This window comes from Tauraco erythrolophus, chromosome 17, assembly GCF_009769465.1.
Source record: "Tauraco erythrolophus isolate bTauEry1 chromosome 17, bTauEry1.pri, whole genome shotgun sequence".
Taxonomy (NCBI): Eukaryota; Metazoa; Chordata; class Aves; order Musophagiformes; family Musophagidae; genus Tauraco; species Tauraco erythrolophus.
This window is the reverse complement of record NC_141481.1, coordinates 13,608,643-13,633,312: the sequence shown is the minus strand read 5'-3', so window position 1 is coordinate 13,633,312 and position 24,670 is coordinate 13,608,643. Positions and strand designations below refer to the sequence as shown.

General features: G+C 60.0%; 3 protein-coding genes across 4 annotated transcripts; 1 reads left to right on the top strand and 2 right to left on the bottom strand.

Moving 5' to 3' along the window:
• Positions 1-5,521: 5,521 nt before the first annotated feature.
• Positions 5,522-7,673, bottom strand: RPUSD1 (RNA pseudouridine synthase domain containing 1). 2 transcript variants are annotated; one of them, XM_086622041.1, is made up of 5 exons: positions 7,492-7,673; positions 7,258-7,381; positions 7,015-7,117; positions 6,825-6,926; positions 5,522-6,575 (listed from the first exon to the last, which is right to left on the bottom strand). In XM_086622041.1, exons 1-5 carry the CDS (start codon positions 7,671-7,673, stop codon positions 6,175-6,177), a joined length of 912 nt encoding a protein of 303 aa, XP_086478167.1. In that variant the 3' UTR covers positions 5,522-6,174. The 2 variants fall into 2 exon arrangements, with proteins under 2 accessions (XP_086478167.1, XP_086478168.1); XM_086622042.1 differs by having other exon boundaries at positions 7,540-7,673.
• A 998-nt stretch (positions 7,674-8,671) lies between these two features.
• CHTF18 (chromosome transmission fidelity factor 18) lies at positions 8,672-20,611 on the top strand. The gene is made up of 22 exons (XM_086622040.1): positions 8,672-8,753; positions 8,899-9,078; positions 9,225-9,351; positions 9,454-9,646; positions 9,783-9,872; positions 10,013-10,065; positions 10,273-10,414; positions 11,070-11,282; positions 12,780-12,877; positions 12,997-13,120; positions 13,275-13,408; positions 13,816-13,909; positions 13,988-14,086; positions 14,348-14,478; positions 14,776-14,938; positions 15,097-15,321; positions 15,426-15,575; positions 16,132-16,262; positions 18,178-18,322; positions 19,276-19,392; positions 20,124-20,181; positions 20,475-20,611. Exons 1-22 carry the CDS (start codon positions 8,672-8,674, stop codon positions 20,609-20,611), a joined length of 2,886 nt encoding a protein of 961 aa, XP_086478166.1.
• A 624-nt stretch (positions 20,612-21,235) lies between these two features.
• On the bottom strand, positions 21,236-22,125 carry GNG13 (G protein subunit gamma 13). The gene is made up of 2 exons (XM_086622457.1): positions 22,028-22,125; positions 21,236-21,341 (listed from the first exon to the last, which is right to left on the bottom strand). Exons 1-2 carry the CDS (start codon positions 22,123-22,125, stop codon positions 21,236-21,238), a joined length of 204 nt encoding a protein of 67 aa, XP_086478583.1.
• Between the last annotated feature and the right edge of the window lie 2,545 nt (positions 22,126-24,670).

Genomic DNA, 24,670 nt, shown 5'->3' with positions numbered 1-24,670 from the left:
GGTTGTGTCTCACCATCAGCTTTAGCTCCCCAACAGCCCGTGGAGGACAAACCTGCACGTTCCCTCGGGAAATCCCCCTTCGCCCTGACCGTGTGGTAAGTGGGAATAACACGGGGTGTCATGAAAACGTCCCCCAGTCCCAGTGCCGTGGTGGTGCCGAAGGTGATGCCCTGCAGCCACGAGGGTGCCCGTCCCCATGGTGGGTGGTGGCAGAGGTACCTGCCATACCTTGGGCTTTGGGTGGGGGAGAAACCAGCAGAGCCTGGATTTCGGCTCGGGGGTGGCTCCTGTTGCTTCTGCGTCAGCCCCGTAAAGGGAAGGAAATTCCTGGTGTGTTTGTGCTACAACAAAAGCCACTGCAGCCGAAATCCCAGCCCCGGCGCTGGCACCGGAACCGGCTGCGCAAGGCTCTAAATCCAGCCCGAGCGACCTGTCACAGCGGCTGTGACACGGAGGTGGGGAGAAATGGAACACCCACCCGTGCCCCCCAGCCCCCCATGTGCCAGAGCCCCCGGCTGGGCTGGTACTTACTGGGCACATTGTGCGGTGGCAGACAGGACGGCTCCGACGATCAGGGTGGCCTGGGGAGGAGGATGGGGGGATGCTCAGCCGCAGTGAGTGATGGGGACAAACTTGGGGACCAAACAGGGAATGGGACGGATGTGCCCCAGCCGGCGTGCCTGGACCACAGGCTGCGGGTGCCACAGGCAGCTGAGACCCGCAGCAGCCCTGAGGCTGCCCTGGGTTACGTCGGGGGGGAAACCCCCCCCAGCTGCTCTCAGGAGTGGGAACCCCCCAACAGCAGGGCTGTCCCTGCTCCCTGCTGGGTGCCTGCTGGGTGTAGGGTCCCTGCCCTTGGCTTGGGAGCAGGACAGGGAGGCTGCTGGGCAGCGGGTGAGCGAGGGACAGGACGGGACAGGACCACGGGCACGGGCTGCACGGGGGCCAGCGGGGAGGTGATGGCTTTGCCTCCCCGGAGCCGGGGGGCTCACAGCAGCTCTGCCACTCGCGGCTCCAGCTGCGATGTTTTGGCAAAGCCCGGGCGTATTCGGAGCCGCTGGAGCAGCCGGCGCAGACTCACCGCTGCTGCGTTCACGAGGTCTGCGGAGAAACCTGCAACGAGGTGGGAGCGGGTTATAAAACATCCCTGACCGTAGCATGGCAGTCGGGGGCTGTTCCAAAGCAGCTCCAGGGTTGAAGTCTGGGAAGGGCTTTTTCTTTGTCTATTTAATAATATTTAGTAAACGCTGGCAGACACGATGCGGAGAGCAGCCCCCGTACCACCCTGTGCCAGCCCGGGCAAGCTGGGGTGCCTCAGGGTGGGTTTAGAAGACAAGAAGTGATAAACCTGCCCCTGGAAATCTGTGTGTGCGGATTCCTAACGCGGGCTGGGAATGAAAAGCACCGTGGGCTGGAGCATCCCAGTGCCCCAGGGTGGAAGAGCGTCCTGGGGCAGGCATGGGGGTCCAGGCAGGGCCAGTTTTGGGGGCACAAGACATGACTCACGGAGGGTCGCTGGGGCCGGGGCTGCCCGCACCATGCTGCCTGTGCCGGGGCTTCGTCCTGGGCGCGGGGCGGGCAAGCGCAGATGGGAGCGTGTCCCACACCCCGGGATGGTGCCAGCTGCTGGTCGGGCTGGGAAGGGTCCTGCAGCTGATTCCCTCGTCCGATGCTGGGGCTGGAGCCGTGGGAGCGCGAGGGGTCAGCGTGCCCACCCGTGCTCCGAGAGTGCCCGCACAACCCCCTCACGACCAAGGGAGAGATTTTAAATCCTATATAACAGAATTTCATTCTTCATCCATTATTAAAAGAAGAAACTGCCCAAGAAATCATCCTCTTTGACTCCCAGAGCCCTGATCCCGCCCGGACCCTGCAAGGACAGGGTCCCCCTCCATCCCCCGGCTCCGCATGCGACCACACCAGCGCAGACTGGGAGAAATCCAGCGTAACCCAGTGGAGGAGCACCAGCAGGCATCTTCCTCCCCCTGTACCTGACCCCTCACCCCCGATAAAAAATACCCCCCCGCTCTAGAAACGCCATCAATGGGCTGCTCAGCGCTGCCCAGAGCAATTAACTACCTTATTGCCCTTCCAACTAGATGGAGTAATTTTCCCACTGTGTCTTACTGTGTTCCCTAAATCCCACCGACGGCCTCGCCGAGTCGTGCTCCGTGCGGGGGGCTCCGGTCGGGTGCCCAGGGTATGGCACAGCCGGGACTGGGCAGCACTGGGACGGCTCCGCACTTATGTGCTGCGGGGTGGGGATGTGGCGCTGCGAGCGGGGTGTGACGGGGCAGTTTCTCAACAAGCTCCGTCCTCTCCTGGTTTTGGTTTGGTTTTTGTTTTTTTTTCCTTTGTAAAGGGTCACTTTGAACTTTGGGGCAAAGGAGTTAAATCCTTTGCTTTGGTGATTTCTGTGCTTTTGATGGAGCCTCCCAGTTAGTGAAAGGGCCTCCCAGTTAGTGAAAAACCCTTGAGCTATTCAGGGGTGTATTTTATAGGGCGACAGGGGTGCAGAAGAGAGGAGTGCCCACCATCCAGGAGGTGCTTCCCTCACACCCATCCCTTTCATCTTGGCCATGGACAACCCCATTCCCTGTTTTACAGCTTTCTCCCTGGAATTTCTGACCCCCCTCTGAAATGCCAACCAGCACGTGCCGTGAAGAAGGAGACCAAACAGAAAGGAAGCAAAGCCTTTCCCAGGCTGTGTGATGGAAACCCCGAGGAGCCCCACGCTGCATTTATCCCTGGCCAAGGAAAGGGCAAGAGCCGTCGGCCGGGCCGGGGTCCCGGCTGCACCACCCCCAGGTTTGCCATCCCCTGGTGTCCCTGTCCTCGTCCCCCACCGAGCAACCGGTCCTGCAGCACCTGGGCTTGGTCAACGCCCACAGCTGTTTCTGGTTTCTATTTTGGAAGGATTTACTGTAAAAATAGCCCTTGTTGGAGGAGTAAAATTACAGAAACTTGTTTGCTATGAGGCTGCTGGTGGGACATGGCCCCTGCCGCGGGCTGGGCGGCCAGTGGTGGCTGGAGTGGGAGGGCAGGGGCACACCGGGGCTGCTTTGCGGGTCACCGCGTCCACCGTGTCCTCACGGAGCTTCAAACTGGCCCTGAAATGACCTCAGGAGGAGCTGCCACAGGAGCATCCAGCCCAAACCTGAACGTGCCAGGGTGCATCTGCCCAAGCCCTGTCCTTGGGGGCTGTGGTGGGTTGGTGGTGGGCTCTGATCTGATGGCATCTCCCTGCCATGGGTGGGCTGGAAACGCTCCCTCTGCTTAACCAGCTGCTTCCCCATCCTTACCAGGTCTATAATCTTAAAAAATCTCAAATCTGAAGCCTGCAAATAATTCCCTTGGGTCTCCGCTCATTTTTCCAGCTGCTCCCAGAGTTATGTAGAGATCTCGTGCGGCGGCAGCTTTCCCTGTGCACCCCTGAACACCAGCAGCCCCGGGGCTGCTCCCCCATTTCCCTGGCAGAGAGAGCTGCTGGGTTTCGAAATGGGGAGTTTTTCTTCCACCTCTGCTTTTCGGTTCAGGACAATCCCAGCTGCTGGTGTTGGCTGGGGTGGGCAGGGATGGGCAGGGGAAGGGCTGGGGCAGATGCTGCTGCCACCTCGGGCATCCTCAGCCACCCGTGTCAGTTACTAAATCCGGGAGGGCTTTCGGGGAGATAAATCCCGGTGGTTTCGGCCGGGAGGATTTCAGCAGGGTGAGGACGAGCGGCCAGTGCTCACACAACAGGTTGGCCGGGTTTGAGCCCTGGGGCCGGTCCCGCTGTGCTGGTCCGGGCTCATTCCTGGAAGCCCCAGGCACGGCGCTGGCCCGCGCGGGGATGGAGAGAGCAGAGGGTGAAGTGCAGGGGACGTACGTCACGGTTTACTGCGGTAACGTGCAACAAGGAGCCAGGGTCACTGCAAGCCGTACAGAACGTCACGAGACACACACCCCGTCACGACCCCCCGCTCCGAACGCACCAGTGGATTCACAGACGATGCAGCGAGGAGGGAGCAGGGCTGGAAAGGACGTTTCTCTCTGGTTCCTGCCATGCCGGGTGAAAGTACGGCGCGTGACGGCTGGCGGGTGCTGCGGGGGCTCCTCAGTGCAGGCGGTGGGGTGAGCGCCGGGTGCCACCCCCCAGCACTGATGGGCCATCACCATCCTCCTGTGCGCGGGCACCGGCGTGTCGCCATGTGCCAAGCCAGCGACCACCGGCCCCGTGGCCGAGGGCAGCCCCGTCCCGGATGGGGACCGTTCCCACACCGGGGCCTGCGGGAAGGGACGGGAAGGGAAGGCTGTGTCCTGTCTCCGATGCCCTATATCTCACCCGTGACTTTTCAGGACCTTCTGTGCACGTCGCCCACATTCATTCGTTGGCAAACAGGTTGACAGCATTGATTTACAGCTCCGGGACCTGCCTGTGGCTGCCTCTCCTCTCCCCAGCCACTCCTGGGAGATGGGATGGGCAAGGACGGGGCCTGGGAGGAAGGAGACGGATCTTCTGCTCCTCCAACCCCACCCGAGCCCTGTGGCACCAGCTCACGAGCCCGCGGTCCCCGCTGGGTGCCCAGGGCTGGCATTGGTGCCCATGGAGCTGTGCACCATGTGCCTGTCCCCAGCCTGCAGCGGACGGCAGCGCTTTGTGCCGGAGCCACGAAAGCAAAGCAATGGCCACCTCCTTCCTGCGCGGCCACGCGCCGCAGCGCGCTGAGCTGGCACCCACCAGCACCCACGATGCACAGGATGGGCGATGTGACACCCCTCGGGGTTTTGGTACCCGCACGGAGCGTTCAGCGGCGAGGAAGGGCTGTGATCGTTCATTCCCCTTCAAGGTAGGAATATTATGAAGTGAAGCCACTGTCAGGTGCATCTTAAATGGGACAGGGGTGACGGTGACGGTGACTCTGGGCACGTGCTGAGGCGATGGCTCGGTGACGAATACCCCGGGATGGGTGCTCCGTATGCCAGGGGCTCCAGTCCCAGCCCAGACCGGCTGCCCGGCTCTCTTTGTTTTCTAAACATCCTCTAAGGGCTGCAGATGACAAGCGGGGTGGGAAGGAGAGAGCGAAGCAGCACAAAGCAAAGCCATTTCCAGAAAAAACTCCTCTCAGCATCTTGCACCTGCACGCCAGCGTGAGAAACGAGCTCCTTCCCGCTCTTGGCATCGCTCCTCGGCTTTTCTTCCAGCTTCAACCGCTTCCTCGGCCGGAACTGCCCACCCAAAGGCCCCCAGCCCTGCAGCAGCTCATTCTCCCTCATTTGGGTAAAGCAGAAAAGGGCTTGTGTCTTCTGGCTGTCTCAGAAGGGGTTAAACCCACACCCAGGGTAAAAGCGGGCGCTCAGAAAAGGCAACCCTAGGACAAAGAACACCAATATCTACTAAAAAAGCTTTGGGCTGCTGGCTCTTCTGACCACAGAAGTACTAAAACCACACGCGCTTCCCAGACCACCCGTATTCCACGGCTGCTAAAAGCCTAGATTCTTCTCCTAGAAATTTGAAAAAAGTTTAAAACCCATTCGCATCGACTCACTCACCTTCACCAGCCCTTTAAAAAAAAACCCCACACGGGCTGAGGCAGGAAGAGAAGAGCAAGGGCAGGGACGGGCAGGCAGGGACCTCTCCTGTGCCCATCGCACGTCCCAGCTCCGCTGGCAAAACAACCAGGGCACTTCAGCCCCCGGATCTCCCACCTCCTGCACAATGCGTGTGCCAGGGAGCCTGGAGCGAAGGGAACTGGGGACACGGACGCTGAAGCTGCACCTGGCACGTTCTCCTCTCCCTTTGCTGGGCTGCATTTCACATCCCAGCACCGAGGGTTTGCAGACACGTCCGCCACGCTCGTGGCAAAGGCAGCATCCGTGCTGCCCCGGCTGTGCCTGAGCCCTGGGACAGGGACATAAAGCTTCGGGGTCACTCTAAGCTGGTACGTGCCACACTGACTCTGCTGGGGAGGCCCAGAGTTAGGAAAAGGGCATCCAGTGGCTAGATGGATGATGTGAACGTTAAAAAATAAACCCATCCTAATCGCTGCTAAAGTCTGTCTAATCCCAGCCCCAGAGGTGAGGGAAGCCACGGCATACAGAAAGTGCAGAGGTGGAGTCAGCGCTGGGCTCTGTGGAGACCTGCTGGGACAACAATGGAGCATCGGGCTGGAAACGCAGAGAGGTGGTTTGTGCTCACTCCAAAGCCCACTCGGCCAACCACTGCTCACACCGGGCTCGCTGCTCCTCCGTCTCCGGGCTCTTGGCTTCGCTTGGTGCCTCCTCTCCTCCACCACCAAGCACGGCTTCCTGGCTCTCCTCCTCTTCCCTCTTCTGCATCATCTTGTCCTTCAGCTCTTGGATGGTCTCATCCAGCCGGTGAGTGACACGGTGGGGCACCCAGTTGCTGTCCATCGTGGTGACGAAGGGGTCGGGCGCGCAGACCTCGATGAGCTCCTTGCCGGTGGGGATGCGCAGGTAGTAGGCGTGGAGCATCATCCTATAGGGACCGCTGTCCTTCTTGTGGCTGTAGGTGAAGTCCCCCACGATGGGGTGCCCGACAGCGCTGCAGTGAACCCGGAGCTGGTGAGTCCGCCCTGGGGGAAAGCAGAGGTGGAGGAATCAGGGACACGGGTTATCCCTGAATCCCTCCCGGAGGGCACAGCGGTGCGAGGTGACAACAGAGTCCTCCATGAGCTGAACGTGGCTCTCAGCTCCTCGCAGCCCTCCCAGGGCTGTTTTTCACTACGCCACCGCGCTGCATCTGAGGTCCAAGCACTGCAAGCGCAGGTCCCGCTGCAGCACCCTGCCCGCGCTGCCCCGGCTCCCTGGCCCCCTGCTCCCACCTGTCAGCGGCTGCAGCAGCACTTTGGTTACGGGGTCTCCGCTGTAGGACCCGTGCTCGAGCACGATCAGCTCCGACTGGCAAGGCTTGGGATTTTCACAGCCTGCAACAAGATCCGGAGAGGGGGTCGGCTCCCCGCAGTGCCGCCCAGGCGGGCCGGGCAGCGCGGGCAGGGCGCGGGAGCCGCTCACCCTCCGTCCCGGCGATGCACATCATGTGGGTCATGCCCTCGGTGGTGTTCTTCCCTATGGCATAGCGGATCGTCATCCGGCTCCGGCTGACGTGGCCCCTGACCTGCGGGGCAGAGAGCCGCTCCGCACACCCAGCCCTGGCACGCCTGCCTCGCCCACGCCGGGATGGCGAGACGCAGAGGCCACGCTGCAAACTCAGAAGGTACGTCCAGAGGCAGGAGCTGGGTGGGGGGGTGGGCTTACCAGGGCGAGATACGCTTTGGTCACCAGACGATCTTTAAAACACTTGTAGGCGCTTCCCGCCGCTGCTTTGTTGAGCGCAACGCACAGGGCCCCGCTGGTGGAGAAGTCGAGCTGGTGGCAGAACCTGGGGAGGAGATGGGAGGTGGAGGAGCATCCCCAAGTGCCCGGGCAGCATCCCCGTCCGAGGGCGGCTCGGAAGCAGGACAGAGCCCGCTCTGGTGCCCGGCTGCGCACCTGAAGCCGTAGTAGGTGTCGGGGTCGGCCAGCTCGGGGAAGCGGTGCTTGAGCTGGCTCTGCAGGGTCAGCGTCTCGTACCACATCTTGCTGTCGATGCGGATGTCCCAGTGCTTGTTGACCACGATGAAGTCGGAGCTCTGGTACAGGATGGACAGGTTGTCGATGGTGCCCGGCTCCATGGCCAGCGCCCTGCGAGGAGCGGGAAGAGGGGTGAACAGGGTGAGAAGAGCCTCCAGCCGCAGCCTGCACACCCCCGGGATGGGCACAGCACCCCTGGGACGGGCACAGCACCCCTGGGACGGGCACAGCACCCCTGGGATGAGCACAGCACCCCTGGGATGGGCACAGTACCCCCGGGATGTGCACAGCACCCCTGGGATGGGCACAGCACCCCCGGGACGGGCACAGCACCCCCGGAGAGCACAGGGATGCAGCAGGAGCTGGGCCCAGGGGTGGGTACACCCAGGAGGGCTGGAGATGTACCGGTGTCGGGGCGGTACCAGCTCCCAGAGCCCCGCCGATGTCACACCGCACGGGTCCCCCAGCCTTACCAGTGTCACACCGTGCACGTCCCACCGTGGCACCGGTGCTGCGACTGTGCCGGTGCTACAGCCGCGCGATGGCTACAGCCACGATGCCGAACAGGTCCCGGTGTCACCCCGTACGGCTCTGCCGCCGTCCCGGTGCCACCCGTAGAGGCCCCGCAGCCGGGCCGAGCCAGCCCGATGGCGGGGCTCAGCCTCCGGCCGCTGCCAGCCGGGGCCGGGCTGCGATTCCGGCGGCTCCGGTCGGCACCGCACGCCGCGGCGACCCGTTGCGAACCCGCACGGCGGAAGGGGACGGGACACGGCGGAGGGGACCCGCACGGCGGCACGGACGGCGCTGCCCCCCCCGCCCCCGCACCGACCCGCCGCGCCGTTCCGGGCCGGGCCGCGCGCCGCGGCGAGCGGCTACATCGTGTCCACCGGCGGCGCCGGGCCCGGGCCGCGCGTCGCGTCCAATCAACGCCACCGCCGCCTCGCCCGGCCTCTCACCGCGTCCAATCAGCGGCGCCGCCGCCACCGGCCGGCGCGCCGCGTCCAATCAGCGGCGGCTCCGCTGCGGCGCGGCGGCCGGAAGCGCGGGGCGGGCGGGCGGATGCCGGTGCGGGGCGCGGAGCGCGGTGCCGGCGCGGCCCATGGCGGGCCCCGAGGAGAGCCCCGAGGAGAGCTTCTACGAGCGGTTCGCGGCCGAGCTGGAGGTGCTGGCCGAGCTGGGAGGTAGGCGCTGCTGGGGCGCCGCGTCCGGTACCGGAGGCGGCAGGGAGGGAGCGGGCTTTGCGCGGCCGGGCGCGGAGCCGCGTGTGTCCCCCCCACCGTGCGTCCCCTCCAGTGACCGGCACCGTCGTGTTAACACCTCTTGCAGATGACCCATCCCCACCCGCTGGCCCCAGAATCTCCCAGTTCCGGGACAGGAGGCACCCACCGGAGGAGCCGGACTCCCCCGGGGACCCCGTCGGGGACAGCGGCCCGGGGGGCACCAACCGCAGGAAGAGGGACCGGGGCTGCGTCCCACCCGGTTCCCCACCAGCGCCTGCAGCCCGCAGTAGGTTTGGCCCAAGCCAGGGTGGGTCCCTGGGTGCTGCCGACCCCTCTCCGGAGCAGTGCAGGGCGCTGCTGGAGAGATGACCGACTACCACCCTTCATCCAACGATGCTTCTCCTCTTCCTCCTGCCCTGGTGTCTCCTACAGCCCCGAAGCCGAAGCGACAGCGCTTGGAAGCTGTTAAGAAGCTCAACTTTGGTGCGGGTGATGAGTTGGCTCCTGATGTCTTCCGAGATGCTGGCCCAGAGGTGCCTTTGGCTCCCCAGACTGCCAGGTTGGCCACATTGAACCCTACTTGCAGCAGGGGGGAGGGAAAGGGCCCTTGAAACCCACCAACGGTGGGTTTCAAGGGCCCTTTCCCTCACCCCTGCTAAAGGAACTTGGTGTTTTCCAGCTCAGACCACCTGGAGATGAGCGGCATGGTCCCGCTGCAGACCACACCACCCACCGAGAAGAAGCGGGTCCTCAAGCGGCCCCCCATCCTTGAGGACTACATCAACGTAACGTCCACCGAAGGCACCAGGGTCTTCCTGGTCGTGAGGGATGATCCCAGCAGGACAGGGGTGGAGGTAAGGAGGGATCTGAAGGCTGGGCTTGCTTGTCCATGACCTCCATCCAGTTCAGGAGGGGATCTTTGATGAAGCATGAAATATTTGGTGCTGAGCATGGGTCTGAACGTCGGTGTGTGTCCTCTGGTCCTCGTAGCTCCCCGATTCCCTGGGCTGGAACGCACGCAGGCCGCTGCACTTGCTGGGGGTGCCTTTCTCCTACCTGAAGGAACAAGTGGACGAAGAGGTATCGCATCTTATACCGACCTTCCCCTTCTCCCCTCCCACCCCTGGGTAGCCACAGTGTTGGCTCCCAAATCCCTGCTCCCTGCAGCTGTGGGGGAGCAGGGCGGCTCTGACCCCCCTCTTCCCCTCTGTGTCCTCAAGCGTCGCAGGCATGTTCTGGAGGCATCACAGCAGCTGACGGAGATAATAAACAGGTGAGATGTTGGGATGAAATCCTGCTCCTATCCCTGCCGCACTGTCGGATGTGACTCAAGATGCTCCAGTGGGGTCCAGCTTTTGGGGACTTGTGAGCAGAGGAGCCTCTTTGCCCTGAGCATCCCCAGCTTGGGAATTCTGGTTGTGATTCCCAGCCCTGCCCTGATTCCCTGCGTGGTTTGGGGCAAGCAAATTCTTTCTTGCAGTTGCCTTGAGAGTGAGACCAGTGCCGAGAGCCTGGGGCCCAGCATGGAAGCGGAGCCAGCAGAGGAGGAGGAGTCTGCACGGCATTGCCTCTGGGTGGACAAGTTCACTCCCCGGCACTACATGGAGCTGCTCAGTGATGATGTGAGGTGCTAGGATAAGTGGGGGCTTGGGGTTTGGGGGGGTTTCCTGCTTTTATAACTCTTCGTTAGTGCTGTGGGATCGTGGTTTTATGGGGCTGCTTTTGCTCGTGGGACTTCCCGAGGCGCTGGCTGGGGTGCTCTGTCCGTGCTGGCCCTGCTGCGGAGAGCTTGGGCCGGGGGGGTTTCAGCAGTAGATGTGGTTCTTCCCACAAAAGAAACTATGAAAGATGACCAAAATAGACAAAAAAGCTTGAGCGGACTTTAGCCAGGAATTGTTGGCTGTTTAGATATTTTTTTAAATATTAAAAGTTTCGTAGGGAATTGGAAGTTATGGAAGAGGCTGAGAAGTGCTGGGTTGAGCCGAGGCAGACGAGGGGCCGCAGCAGTGGGGCCGATATGCCTTGTCCTTGGTTGCCCTGTGGGATGCTGGCCCAGCCGGGAAGGGAAGCTGTGTTCCCGTGCTGTCCCAGAGAGATGCTGGGTGGGAAGCAGAGCAGCCTGTCCCGTGGTGGGGTCTGTCTGGGTGGACACGCTCAGCGTTGCCTCCTGGGGCTCAGCTCCTTCCTCATAAGCCGTGCAGGAAATGCCTTCCGCTGTCCTGGGCCGGATCCTTCCGAGGCTGGAGGGGTTTCCTTGCTTTCTTTCCCGACACGCAGTACACAAACCGCTGCCTTCTGAAGTGGCTCAAGCTCTGGGACACGGTGGTGTTTGGGAAGGAGAAAGCCATGAAGAAGGCCAAGCCCAGCGCTGAAGCTCGTGCTCCGTTCAGCCAGCCCAAGGAGCAGCAGAATAAGTGGAAAACGAAGGTCCAGCTCACAGAGGAGATTCTGGAGGCTGAGCTGGACCAGCACAAGAGACCCAAATACAAGGTGAGCAGGGCAGGGCACTGGTGTGGTGGATCTCTCCTATCCCCCTCATCCTGCCGCTGAGGTGAGGAGCAGGGTCTTCCCTTTCTCTTCCTCTTCTCTTCCTCTTCCTCTTCTCTTCCTCTTCCTCTTCCCTTCCTCTTCCCTTCCTCTTCCCTTCCTCTTCCCTTCCTCTTCCCTTCCTCTTCCCTTCCTCTTCCCTTCCTCTTCCCTTCCTCTTCCCTTCCTCTTCCCTTCCTCTTCCCTTCCTCTTCCCTTCCTCTTCCCTTCCTCTTCCCTTCCTCTTCCCTTCCTCTTCCCTTCCTCTTCCCTTCCTCTTCCCTTCCTCTTCCCTTCCTCTTCTCTTCCTCTTCTCTTCCTCTTCTCTTCCTCTTCCCTTCCTCTTCCCTTCCTCTTCCCTTCCTCTTCCCTTCCTCTTCCCTTCCTCTTCCCTTCCTCTTCTCTTCCCTTCCTCTTCTCTTCCCTTCCTCTTCTCTTCCCTTCCTCTTCTCTTCCCTTCCTCTTCTCTTCCCTTCCTCTTCTCTTCCCTTCCTCTTCTCTTCCCTTCCTCTTCTCTTCCCTTCCTCTTCTCTTCCCTTCCTCTTCTCTTCCCTTCCTCTTCTCTTCCCTTCCTCTTCTCTTCCCTTCCTCTTCCCTTCCTCTTCCCTTCCTCTTCCCTTCCTCTTCCCTTCCTCTTCCCTTCCTCTTCCCTTCCTCTTCCCTTCCTCTTCCCTTCCTCTTCCCTTCCTCTTCCCTTCCTCTTCCCTTCCTCTTCCCTTCCTCTTCCCTTCCTCTTCTCTTCCTCTTCTCTTCCCTTCCTCTTCCCTTCCTCTTCCCTTCCTCTTCCCTTCCTCTTCCCTTCCTCTTCCTCTTCTCTTCCAGATCCAGGAGAAATTGAATTCCTTGTTTCTTCTTAGTGAACATGGAGTTTTCTCCTTTCTTCTTCTGTTTCAGCTTGAGTAATGTGGTAACAAGGGGAGGGGAACAGGCTTCCTCCAGCCAGATTAAATGGGCTGGTTGAAGGCAGACGTACCCTCCTTAGCAGAGGTTGGTCTTGCCCATGTTAGGGGCAGACGTGCCATGCCTTTGAGCTGCAGCTTCTGCATCCGGAAAAGCGCAGCGATGCTCAGCTGCTGAAGGGAGCAGAGATAACGTGCCCAGGGCAGCTCACCCACTTCAACCTGTCCAGTGAGAGGGCGTAAAAAAGGGGAAACAAAGCCGGATACTGAGAGCGTTGCTTCTCAGGAGTGTAATTCTGGAAGGGATTTTGTTCAGCCTCTTCTGTCTCCTGCCCTGAAAACTTAAACATAAACGTGAGAGATGCTGCCAAGGTGACTGTCACCTCTGAGAGTTTCTATTATAGTCTCCTTTCTCCAGTGACTTTCTCTTTTCCCAGTATGTCTACAAACCAGTGCAGCAGCTCCCAAGGGCTGAAGCAGACCAGTTTGCAGGCTGCAGAGCCTCGTGCCCGTGCAGCCCTGCCTCGCTGCCTGCTGGGCTGACATGACCCCTCTGCCACAGGTAGCCCTGCTCTGTGGCCCGCCCGGCTTGGGGAAGACCACGTTGGCCCACGTCATCGCGAAGCACGCAGGGTACAACGCCGTCGAGATGAATGCCAGGTGAGCCCGCGCCGGCTGACCAGCCTTGCCCTGCCCCAGGAGCTGGTGTGGTGCTGGCGATGGCGTGGTGCCAGTGGTGGTACTGTGCCACAGCAGCCTGGCACCCGTTTGTCTTGCAGTGATGACCGCAGCCCCGAGGTTTTCAAAACCCGCATCGAAGCTGCCACCCAGATGAAGTCTGTGCTGGGTGCCAACGAGAAGCCCAACTGCCTCATCATCGATGAGATAGACGGCGCGCCCGCGGTGAGCCCAGCCTGGATCTGGCCACCTTTTGCATTAACCACTGGATTGTTGCCCTCTTAGCAGCTCCTCTGTTTTAGGAGCAGTTTCTTGCCTCTGAACTGCAAGAATTCATCCCTTCTGTCCTTGATTTTTTTCTTCTTGTTTTTTCCCCAAGGCATCTATCAACGTGCTGCTCAACATCATCCACCGTAAGGATGCGGAGGGCGAGGTGGCAGCCGGCGCGGGCCGGAGGAGGCGGCGTGAGGGCGGACTGCTGCTCAGGCCCATCATCTGCATCTGCAACGACCAGTTAGTATTGCCCAACCAGTTAGTATCACCCGACCAGTTAGTATCACCCGTGGGTGCAGGGAAGGGTGGCGAGCTGAGACCCTTGCCCCAGGCGAGGAGGCAGCTGCTGTTGCCTCCAGCCACATCCTTCCTGCGCCCAGTTATCTGCCGTCAGATCTGCAGCTTTGAAGCACCTTATGAAAAATAAAACTACAACACGCTCAGCTTTTCTTAAACCCCCCAGATTTTGTGTCTGCTGGGGTGGCTTGTAGCTAGCTGTGAGTGTGTGGTCGTGTTTGTGCACACCCTAGTGTGCAGTGATGTACAGGCAGCTGCTAAATAACCCATCTCCTTGGAGTGGAGCATTAATAGCTGGATTTCTTCCTCTGCAAGGGTGGCTTAGAGATCCCCGTGCTTCCCTTTGCCAGGTATGTCCCAGCCCTCCGGCCGCTGCGGCAGCAGTCATTCCTGCTCACCTTCCCTCGAACAGCTCCATCCCGGCTCGCCCAGCGGCTCTGCGAGGTGCGGCGCGGCCGAGGGCCCCCCTGGCCCCCCCCTAGGCCGGCGGCCCCCCCCTGCTGACCCCCCTCTCTCCTGCAGATCGCCCTGCAGCAGGGCATGCGGGCGGACACGGGTGCGCTGCTGGCGCTGTGCGAGAAGACGGAGAACGACATCCGCTCCTGCATAAACACCCTGCAGGTACCGGGGTCTGCGGGAGGTCTCGGGGGGGCACGGACTTGCTGTGGCTCTTGACTTGATCTGGGCTTGGAGAGGGATGGAGGGAAAAAACTGTGTCCCAGGCAGATCACTGAAGTGTCCACCCTGTTCCCTGTGTTATTTTTAAGCTTGATTCCCCTACAAAGCAAGGAGGAGGGAGGTGCCTCTGTCTCTGGCTGTTGTGGGCATCCCCTCCCTCCCCGCGGTGCCCGTCTCCCCCCCAGCCCTTCACTTGTGTTGCAGTTCTTGCACGGCCGAGGCCAGAAGGAGCTGAGCGTGCAGATGGTGCAGACGATGAAGATTGGCTTGAAGGACCAAAACAAGGGGCTCTTCTCCATCTGGCAAGAGATCTTCCAGCTCCCAAAGGTCCAAAGGTAAAAGGGGGGGTTTATCAGGTCTGCCATCTGCTTGGGCTGCGCTGCTTCGTGATGTCCCAGGGCCTGTGGTGGAGAAACCTGAAAGGTGTTGGAGAGCTGGTCTGTCCTGCAGCAGACCCAGCTTCGTCAGCGGATTTGTGTGTCTGGCTGCTCTTGGACCGTAGCTGCTCTCTTTAGTGCCCGATAATTTGGCATCAGTGTTGCCTTTGGTCCAGTTCACAAGGGTCCAAATGTTCCTTGGTGGTCCAATCAGCGCAGGGGCACCCTGAGCTCTTCCCTTTGGGCTCCCCCCAGGCACAGGATAGGAATGGACCCCGCTTTGCCAACCCAGCTCCTGGTGGGCGATGAGGACCTGTCACACCTTGGCGGGACGGCTGCCTTCAACGCGTCCTCCCACCGCTTCCACCACATCCTGCACCTCGCCGTCTCCTCGGGGGAGCAGGAGAAGCTGGCCCAGGTAGAGCAGCCATGAAGGGGAGGGGGAGAGCTGGGTGCCTTCCTCTGCGGTGTTGTGCCGAAGCTGAGCTCAACGGGATGCTCAGAATCCCAGCAGCATGCTCTGATGGGGCCATCTGCCCAGCCTGGATCTGTCTCGAATCCTGCATCCGCTTCCAGGGTCTGTACGACAATTTCCTGAACATGAAGCTGAGGGACTCCAGTTTCAGCTCGGTGTGCTTGGCCCTGGAGTGGCTGGGCTTCTCCGACCTGCTGAGCCGGGCTGTCCTGCATGGACAGAGCTTCCAGCTGATGCGATACCTACCCTTCCTGCCCGTGGCTTTCCACCTGCTCTTCGCAGCCACCAGCATCCCCCGGCTCGCTTATCCCAGCAGCCAGCACGAGGCAAGTGCCGGGGAGGGCACGGTGGCAGCGTGGCTCCAGCTCCTCACCATGGGCACGTCTGTGGCTGCAGCTGTGGCTGAGCCATCCCCACCATTCCCACCCAGGCCCTGGCCAAGCTGAACCACATGCAGAACCTGGTCATGTCCATGGTGTCGGGGATAACGCCTGGTGCCCGCAGCCGCGCGGGGCAGCAGTCTCTCGTCTTGGAGGTGCTCTGTCTGCTGCTGGACATCATCGCCCCGAAGCTCCGACCGGTGAGTGCCCGCTGGCCTCCTCTCGCTGCGCTGGCAGGGGTCCTGCCTGGTGACATGTCCCCTCTGCAAACCCCCCCGGGAGGGCTGGGCCGTGTCCCCTGCCTTGTGTCGCCCAGGCTGAGCCATCCCAGACCTCTCTCCCAAATTCGGGGTTGGTTTGACGCTGCAGCTGATGCAGAGGCTGGAGGGAAGCAGGGACGTGGCGCTGAGATACCTGACTGCTGGGTGCATGGGGAGGTGTCCTGCACCTCCTGGACCCCTGCACCCTGGGAGTGGGCTTGGCCTGAGCAGGGATCTGGGGGGCCGTTGCAGTCTCCTTCCAGCAGCTGGTTCACCTGCACGTGCGGTCACGTTGGGTGCCGTTACCCTTCGGGCCATCGGTGGGGTCTGTCCCTGCTCTGCGAAGTTCGTGTGTCCCTAATAGGAAACTAAACTTGGTCTGAACCTCCTGGGTATTAACTGTCCTTCCTTGAATAGCGACAAACCCCGAGCTTCGAGTTATTTTTATGTTTAGGAGTTATTATGGATTAGTGACGCTCTCCCCTCTCCTCCCCAGGTGAACACGCAGCTCTACAGCCTGAAGGAGAAGCAGCAGCTGGCAGAGCTCATCAGCACCATGCTGGCCTACAACCTCACCTACCACCAGGAGCGCCTGCCCGAGGGCCAGTACGTCTACAAGCTCGACCCGTAAGTCCCGAGGGTGGGGAGAGGGCGTAGGGGCCCGAAATAACAGCGGGGAGGTGGGGAAGGTGTTTGAGCCCGAAGGCATCATCGTGGCATTGAGTTGGTTTCTTGCAGCCAGAGGTTTCTCTGGTGATGGCACTGGGTTGGTGCGAGCTGCCCGGTGCCGGAGCTGCTTCCCCGAGCGCGGCTCTGTGGGAATTATCTGCTTTTTTGCCTTGTTGTATTTTTTAAAGGAGGAGCCTGGCAGCCTGCAGCGGGGCTGGTTTTGTTTTAATGGGATTAAAGGAGAGGAAGCAGCTGCATTTTGCCTGGTACCAGAGACAGCAAAGGAGGGACCGAAGCTGCCGGGGGCTGATGGCAGCAGCGGAGGGGGCAGCAGGTCCACCCCGGGCATGTTGCGTGCAGGAGGTGACTGCAGGAGTGCTTGTAGCCACGGCTGGAGCACGTTGTCCGAGGCAGACCAGTGCCTTGCTGGGAAAAAGCAGGAGGAAGAGGAAGGAAAGAGCTGAGCAGCGTTGCCCCTCTGCAGAGCAAGATGCTCTCCAATGCTTCTGCCCTGAGCTTCCTGCAGTGTGTTGGTGGAGGATGCACCCGGACCTCAGGGCTGGTTCCAGTTAGTGGCCGGCAGTCGGGGCTGGAGATAACGAGTTTTTTTTGTGGGTTCACGCGTTTCCCCTCCACGGGGGCACGGGGGGCACAGCGCGGCGTGGCCAGGATTTACTGACCCATAGACGCTCTCGAGGCTTCGGTGAGGTAATACAGACCCAGCCACGGCTCGGAGCAACGCTAATGTCTTCCTGGGGCAAAGTTAATTACAAAAATTAGCCTCTGTTCAATCAAGCAGCTGTATCTAATTACAGTGAAGCACTTTATTATTTTTTTTTTTCCCATGCAAAGACCTGTGGGGCTGCAGGGACACGTCCTCCCCTGCCCTCCCCACGGAAACGTGGCTGTGGGGCAACGGCAGGAGCCACGGAGCACGAGCAGCCGCGTTGCTTCGCCGTTTTTGCAAGTTCTGAGCCCATTTCGTGGCTGTGCAGGGTGGTGACGGGCACCGCAGCGGTATCACGTCCCGGTGGCACCTGCACATCACGTCCCAGCGTCTCTCTGGCAAACAAAGCTGCTGCCCACAGCAAAACCTCTGTTTTCTCTTTGAAACTTTTTGCAATTGTAGATTCGACAGCTTGTTTCTAAACGGTCTGTGCTACAACTTGGTTCCCTTTATTTAAGGAGAGTGATACTGAGTGTGGATAAAGTGTGAAATATTTACAGCTGCAAAAAGTTTTAAAGAGAAAACACAGGTTTTGCTGTGGGCAGCAGCTTTGTTTGCCAGAGAGACGCTGGGACGTGATGTGCAGGTGCCACCGGGACGTGATACCGCCACGGTGCCCGTCACCAGTGCACCAACCTGTTAAGAATGAAACTGCTCTGATTAAGCCAAAATTCCTGTCCATGGCCGTATCTCAATCAACCAGCTCCCCGCGGGGACCTCGGGGTTCGCGCGAAGGGCCGTGGTGCCGCTCGTGCCCGAGCTGCGATGGGACTGTGGCTTTTCCAGGGCGATCTGTTTGGCACGGACCCGCCCGCAATTTCCTCTTCTTGCATTAAAACCCAGATTAAAAAGCACCTAATCCCTCCTGGGTTCCTGTTCAGCCGAGATGCCCGGCGGCAGCCTGGCTGTGCGTGGCCGGCATCGCTCCCGGGGCATCTTCTAGCGCTGCCACCGCCCGCGCGGACTCGGAGGGGGCAGCGATGGGGAAACCGAGGCACCGTGGCCAGGGTCATACCGAGAGGCTGGTGAGGATGGAGCTGAGTCTGATGGATGTCCTCGTGCCCGTGTCAGGCTGCGGGTTTGCATAATACTATTTTATTTTCAGTGTTGATTTATTTTCTCTGCGTCTCCCCTTCCACGACGCAGGAACGTGGAGGACGTGTGCCGGTTCCCGGACCTGCCGGCTCGCAGGCAGCTGACCTACCAGGCCAAGCAGCTCATCGCCAGGGAGATCGAGCTGGAGAAGATGAGGAGGACGGAGGCTTTGCTGCAGGCACGAAACCCGGGCGAGGTAGGGAGGGCTCGTGGTGTCCTGCGGTTTCGGGAGGGATGGAGGGTCCAGCGGAGGGGATAAAGTCGTTAGGGCTGGCGTGGGGATCTGGTCTTTCCAAAGCAGCTGGTGGCTTTCACTCTGCAAATGGAAATCCAGGATTAAACTCCCCCGGTCACAGCCCGTCTGCTGGCACATCTGCCCTTGGGCAGCATGTCTGTGCTGGGGTGACGTGCCCAAAGGGCTCATCTTTTTGCAGGGATTCTGGAAAGAAACGCTTGCTGTGAGTTAAAAGCTTTAAACCCTTCAACTCTCTAATGATGGTTGCGACGAAATGGGGATTTTAGTTCATCTGACTGCGATTTGTACGTGTCCGGGGGGAGCTGACCTGCCTGCTCCTGCCTGCACGTTCCCTGCTGCTTCACTTTGATCCTCCTGAAAGTCCCAAAACCCTTGGGACGAGCAGAGTTACTCTTCCACCACCAAAACCCTCCGTGGAGCAGCGGGCACGCTGCAGGAGAAGGTGGAAAGGGGTGGAAAAGGCTAAGAAACGGCTCAGGTGTAGCTGGTGCCTGCCCTACCCTGGTGCCACGGGGATAATTGATCCCTGAGAGCCCCTTCTTGCAGCAGGAGGGCTTTCTCGGGGCCAAGAGATGCTGCAAAACCATCTCTGAAGGCTCCTTGTTTACACGGTGCCAACCGTGAAGTCCCAGGGAAGGGAACTGCAAACACGCACGTGCCCGAAGCCCTGCCAGGGCTGATCCTGCGTGGTGCCAGAGGCAGAAAATGATGAAAAAACACTTGCCAAGTCGTTTGGATGTTGTAATTAATAGAGGCAAACAGGGGTGGTGTGCAGGGCGGGTGACGAGGCGACGTCCTGCCCTCAGCCCGGGCATCGCCTTGGCGGGGGGATGCCCAAATCTTGAGCTCAGCTGGCCCCGAGGGGACCCTCGCTCAGGGCTCTGCTCCCGCAGGAGCCCGGGCAGAGCCTCGGCGAGGCGGGGGAGCGCACGGATGCGGTGCCAGCGGTGCCCCCCAACCACCAGCAGCGCCTGGAGCACATCGTCCGGAGGGCAGCGCTGGAGACCAAGGTGAGGGGCTGCACTTCCTACCGAATTTCCTCCCAGTGCATACCCTGGCAGCTGGAGACCGGCTGTCTCTGTTGGTATTTATTTATTTTTAGTACAGTTTCGGGGGGGGGGGGGCAAGGAAGGAGATGGGGATATTTGGGCTTAAACAGCTGAATTTTGGCTCTGTGGAAGGTGTGGGGTCAAGGGGAGAGCTGCTTGCGGGGCAGGGAGGTGTGGATGTGACTGGGGGGGGTGCTGCAGGGGAAACTACCCATCATCTGCCGGTGCAGGGGGTGAGCCAGGTTGCTCCCATCCCAGTAGTGGCCAAGAGGAGCAGGAGGTGGTCCCGTGCCACCAGCCCCCTCCACGGGCTCAGCTTGGAGCCGTTGGCTGTCTGTAAAACGCTGCTTTAGCACCATCAGCCTAAAAGTTTGTCTTTCCCGTATGATTTTTGAATGCAGTTTGCATTTTACCGAAGCCGCTGGCTCTTCCTGCAGGATTTGCATCCGGCTCCTGCTCGGGGGCTTCCTGCTGCAGCCCAGAGCCGGGGGTGATGGCCCCCCGACATGAGCTGGGTGCAGAGGGGCTGCTTGGAGCTTAAAACGGGGCAGAGCTGGGGGGGTGGCATTGGGGTCACTGGGGTCTGACTCGCCCGGAGAGACTCTTGGCTCGCGTTTGCCTGTCTCCGACCGGGAGTGCAGTCGCAGGTGCCAGCACAGCCACCCTCACCCCCTGCTTTTTGCTTTTTGCAGCCTGAGACCGACTTCTTCGGGCGGCCGCTTCGGCAGCAGCGGGCAGCCCCGGCCCCAGGTAGGTGGCAGAGGGATGGGGTGGCCATGGGTGGCCCCAGCCACGGGTGGCAGGCAGAGGGACAGGGTGACCATGGGTGCTGCCAGGAGCTGGAGAACACAGCTGTGGGTGCCGTAAGCATTTCCAGGATCCGGGACGTGGGAGCATCGGCTCTGCCCGTGCAAACCCCCCCGCGCCCAGCAGCAGCTCCCCGGTCCCCCCCCCGCCAGCCCGTAACTTTAGGTTGGCACTTTAAGATTGAGACTCAGTTTCTGCAAGTTTTTGACAAGAATCTTTCCCACACCCCCCCCCAGCCCCTCAGGCCTCCGAGGCAGAGTCGATCGAGAGCCAGATGGGAAAGGCTGTGGGGAAGAGCGACGTCTGGTTCCGGTTTAACGAAGGGGTTTCCAACGCCGTCAGGAGGAACATCTACATCAGGGACCTGCTCTAGCATCAGGGATGCAGCCCCAGAAATGATGTGGATAGAACTTGAAGGGATAAGCTGAGTTGATTTCCTGACCCATGGATGGGGCGGGTGTGCATCATCCTGGGTTTTTTTTTTAGTACCCACTTGTTTTGTTTAAAAAAAAAAATAAATATATATATATAAAAAAATAATCGTGAAGTATTGTTCTGTTTATTTCATTTATAAACCCTTAGTTGTCATATTTCGCCTGTTTTGCTGCAAAATTATACTCTGCAGTATACAAAAGACTATTTAAAAAAATCACTGAAAACGTTTTATAAAAGTTGTTTTCCTTTACAAGTTCAACCATCTGCCAGCTTGGTGGCCTTGGTGGCCACAGGTCTGTGGCTGGAAACTGCAGCCTGACCCAGCACAACCCTTTGCTGCTCATGCCCCCCCCCCCCCCCCCCCGCCCACCCCCTGGCTGTTCCCCATCTCCCCCCATATAAAACCCAAATGCTTCTACTACCAAAAATAATAAGCCAAGCTGAGGGTAGGGTTTTTGTTCAGGTGGTCGTATTAGGAAGCTGGCTACTAAAAAAGTGTACATTCAGCAGGGGGGGGGGTTATGAGGGGTGGTGGGATGCAAGGGTTGGGGGGGCTGACCCCTCAAAGGATGGTGCATTTGCCTTTCTCCACCCAGGGGTTGTTTTTCATCAGCTCGGGGTTGAGGAAGGGGTCTTCGGGAATGCCGTCCTCGATCCACTTCACAAACCTGCGGAGAGGAGAGCGGAGGTGGGGGGGGGGGTGGGCACAGAGCCTGCCCCCAGAGGGTTCCCAAAGGTGTCACCCCCTGCAAGGGACACTGGATGCTGGATGGAGAGGGGGGAGCTGTGGGGCCTGGGGTAAATCCTGTGCTGGGGGTGGGGGAGCAATGCTGGGGGGGTTCACCCTGCTCCAAGCAGGTAGCGATGCCAAACTGCACCCTGTTTTGGCAGGCAGAGATGTTGGGGTGCACCCTGCTCTGCTGGCAGGGGTGTTGGGGTGCATCCTGCACTGGGGTGCAGCGATATTGGGGTACACCCTGCTCTGGTGGGCAGGGAAGCTGGGGGGCACCCTGCATGAGCTGTACCCATGCATGAGCCTGGTGCACCTGCCTGGTTTTCAGACGGCCCAGCATGGGGGGGGGTGCTGAAGGGAGCACGGGGGCTTTGTGGGCATCAGCACTGGGGCTGCCGTGGGTCCTGCCACTGGGGCTCAGAGGGATGGAAGAATTGTAAGGGGGCTAAAAAGCTTTAAATCCACCTTATTTTGGGACCACCCCCTCCCAGGTGGTTTGGAGGGAGACGGTGGTGCTGGTCACGGGGGTGGAGAAGAGTTGGACTCTGCTCCTGGCCATGGGAAGGTCTGGGGGCACGGGGGGGGGGTGGGGGTGGGGGTGGGGTGTGGGCACCCACTCACTCGGGTATTGTCTTGGAGGACATCTCCCGCTTGTAGGCCAGCTGGTACTTCAGGCTTTCCACCTCCTTCTTCCACTGCGGGAGGTCCCACTCGTCCATGGTGGGGCTGGAAACAAGGGTGTTGGGGTCATTTCCCACGGCTGCATCCCGCCCTGCTCCCCCCCCCCCCCACCACTGCACCCCCCAAAGCAGGGTCTCCCGGGATGGGGACAGCACCCTGCCACGCTCCTTGGGTGCTTTCCCACCCCACAGCGGAGCAGCCCATGGCTCCGGGAGCTTTTGGGGTTGTTCTCCTAAAGGCAAAAGCTGCACTTACCTGCGGGGTGCAGGGCTGGCATGGGTGGGTGCCCAGCACTACCCTCTTGTAGCTGTGCCGTGCCCATGGGCACATGCAAAACCTGAGCACCTGGCCAGATTTGACTGCGATTTGGGTGGTGGCACTTCTTGGGGCGGGGAGCGACAAACAGCACCCGAGGCTGGCTGGGGAGGTGCAGGGATGTCTGTCCTCCTGTGCCAGCTTACAGCCCTGAGTGGGGCCAGGAGGGAACAGCTTTGATTAGGGGTGCAAGACCACCCCCACCTCCCCCCAGCAGTGGCCCTGGGTGCCGGCTAATGGTAGGGACGTGCATGATGGGGAAACTGAGGCACAGCAGCTGATGGGGCACAAACTGCAGCCATAGTCACATGAGACCTGCAAGCACCCAGCTCCCTGTGCCTCCCCAAGATCCAGTGGCACAAAGGGATCTTCCCCTGCCCGTGGCCTGCCATGACCCCAGGGCTGTGCCTGCCCCAGAACGTCCAGCACGCAGCGGCACAGGGCAGCATGCAGCAGCGCCGCTTTGCACCTGAACCCCAGGGACCTCCCCACGCGCCCCATCCTGCACCCCAGACCAGGCTGCAGCCCCCAGCACAAGGGCAGGCAAGGACTGGGGGTGCTGCACGCCTGGGCACGACATCCAGCTGGGCATCTGTACGGCTCAGCAGCTGCATGGGCTGCCCCAGCTCAGCATCCCCGAAAAAATAGCCAGGCATGGGCGAAGGGCCAGCACCCAGAGCCCAGCATCTCCCTGCACCCACGTTCCAGCCTCCCTGGGGCTCCGGGTCCCCGCTGGCGGCTCTCCCAGAGGCAGACAGGGACCAGCATCCCCATCGCCGCTCCAGCCATCCCAGCAGCATCCCAGTGCCGTGGCCGAGCCCTCCACCTACCTTGGCTGGAAAAGGTGTTAGTGGGGAGCGGGGGCTGCGTCCGTCCCCGCCGGCTCGGCGAACCACCCCGGCCTTGCCCAGCTGCCTCCGGCGAGCGCTGCCCTGGCTGTTGGCGAGCCCAAATCCTCTGTGTAATCTATTAATGCACGGCTGGGCCAGCTGCCTCCGACACGCCAGGAGCCGGATAATGGGAGCGTCCTCCCCCCGCTGCTCCCGGGGGATTTGGCTTCGCTGAACGGGAGCGCCCGGGATGGAGGCAGCGTCCTGGTACCCAGCGACCGAGCTGCTGAAATGGGGCTACCGCGGCCTCCGCCAGAGCCCTGAGGGACAGAAGGGCTCCAAGGAGGGGGGGTAAGGAGTGGTGGGACACAGCGGTACCCCAGGGTGGCCCTGCATCCCTGCCTGCATCCCCGCCTGCATCCCCGCCTGCATCCCTGCACAATCCAGCCCACTCCCATGGCCTCCCCCCAGCTGTTCCCACTGTGCTGCTCCTGGATTTTTTGTTTCTTCCCACTTCCTGGGTGCTGGCTGGGGGGGGGCAGGGAGAGGCAGGGGGTGCACCTGGGGATATGTTGGTTAAAAAAAGGTTAAAAATAAAAAAAAAAAAAAGGGTGCAAAAAGTGAGCAGTTCGAGACTAAACATATGGTGGGGGCAGGGGCAGCACACTGGAAAAGTGCAACTACATTTAAAAAAAACCCCAATGTGTGACTTACAGGGAGGGACAAAGCCCAGTAACAGTTGTCAGCTCATTAAAAGCAACATAATTGATACAAAACCAAAAAACAGGTGAAAAAAACCCACCCCCTACTCTTCATTAAACAACCAATTAAAAAAACCTTGAAGCAAGATTTGCTGCTTAATAAACCAGCAAAGCAAGGCTTCCACAAAGAGCTGCCCAAATCCTGCCCCTCCTCCCCACCCGGCCACGCTGGCCCAGGACCTGTGTCCGTAGGGGTGGCTGTTTGTCCTCCCTGCACCACACTTGGGCTGGATCCGTCCCGTTGCGCCCAGAGCAGCGGGGGCTGGCACTGCCAAGGTGGGTGCCCCCGGTCACTGGAGCCTCAGCTTGTGCCCAGGGAGCAAATCCCTGCGGTGCCCTGGGGATTCGATGAGCTGGAGGTAAAATATATGTACATATAGTTATCATGTGAGATGGTATGTTATGGGGTGATGTGATATATTACGTGTGCATATATATACACCCACTCCCCCAAAAAACAACCCCAAAAGACTGTGTGTGTGTGTGTATATGCACATACATATGTGTATCTGTTTACACACAGATACACATATAGACACAACATGCATGATGCTGGGCTATATATTCATATTATATGTATGTGCATGTAGATATAATATAGAATTTATATAATATATCCATCATATACAATATATTATATAATGTACATAAATATAATACATATATACACATATAAT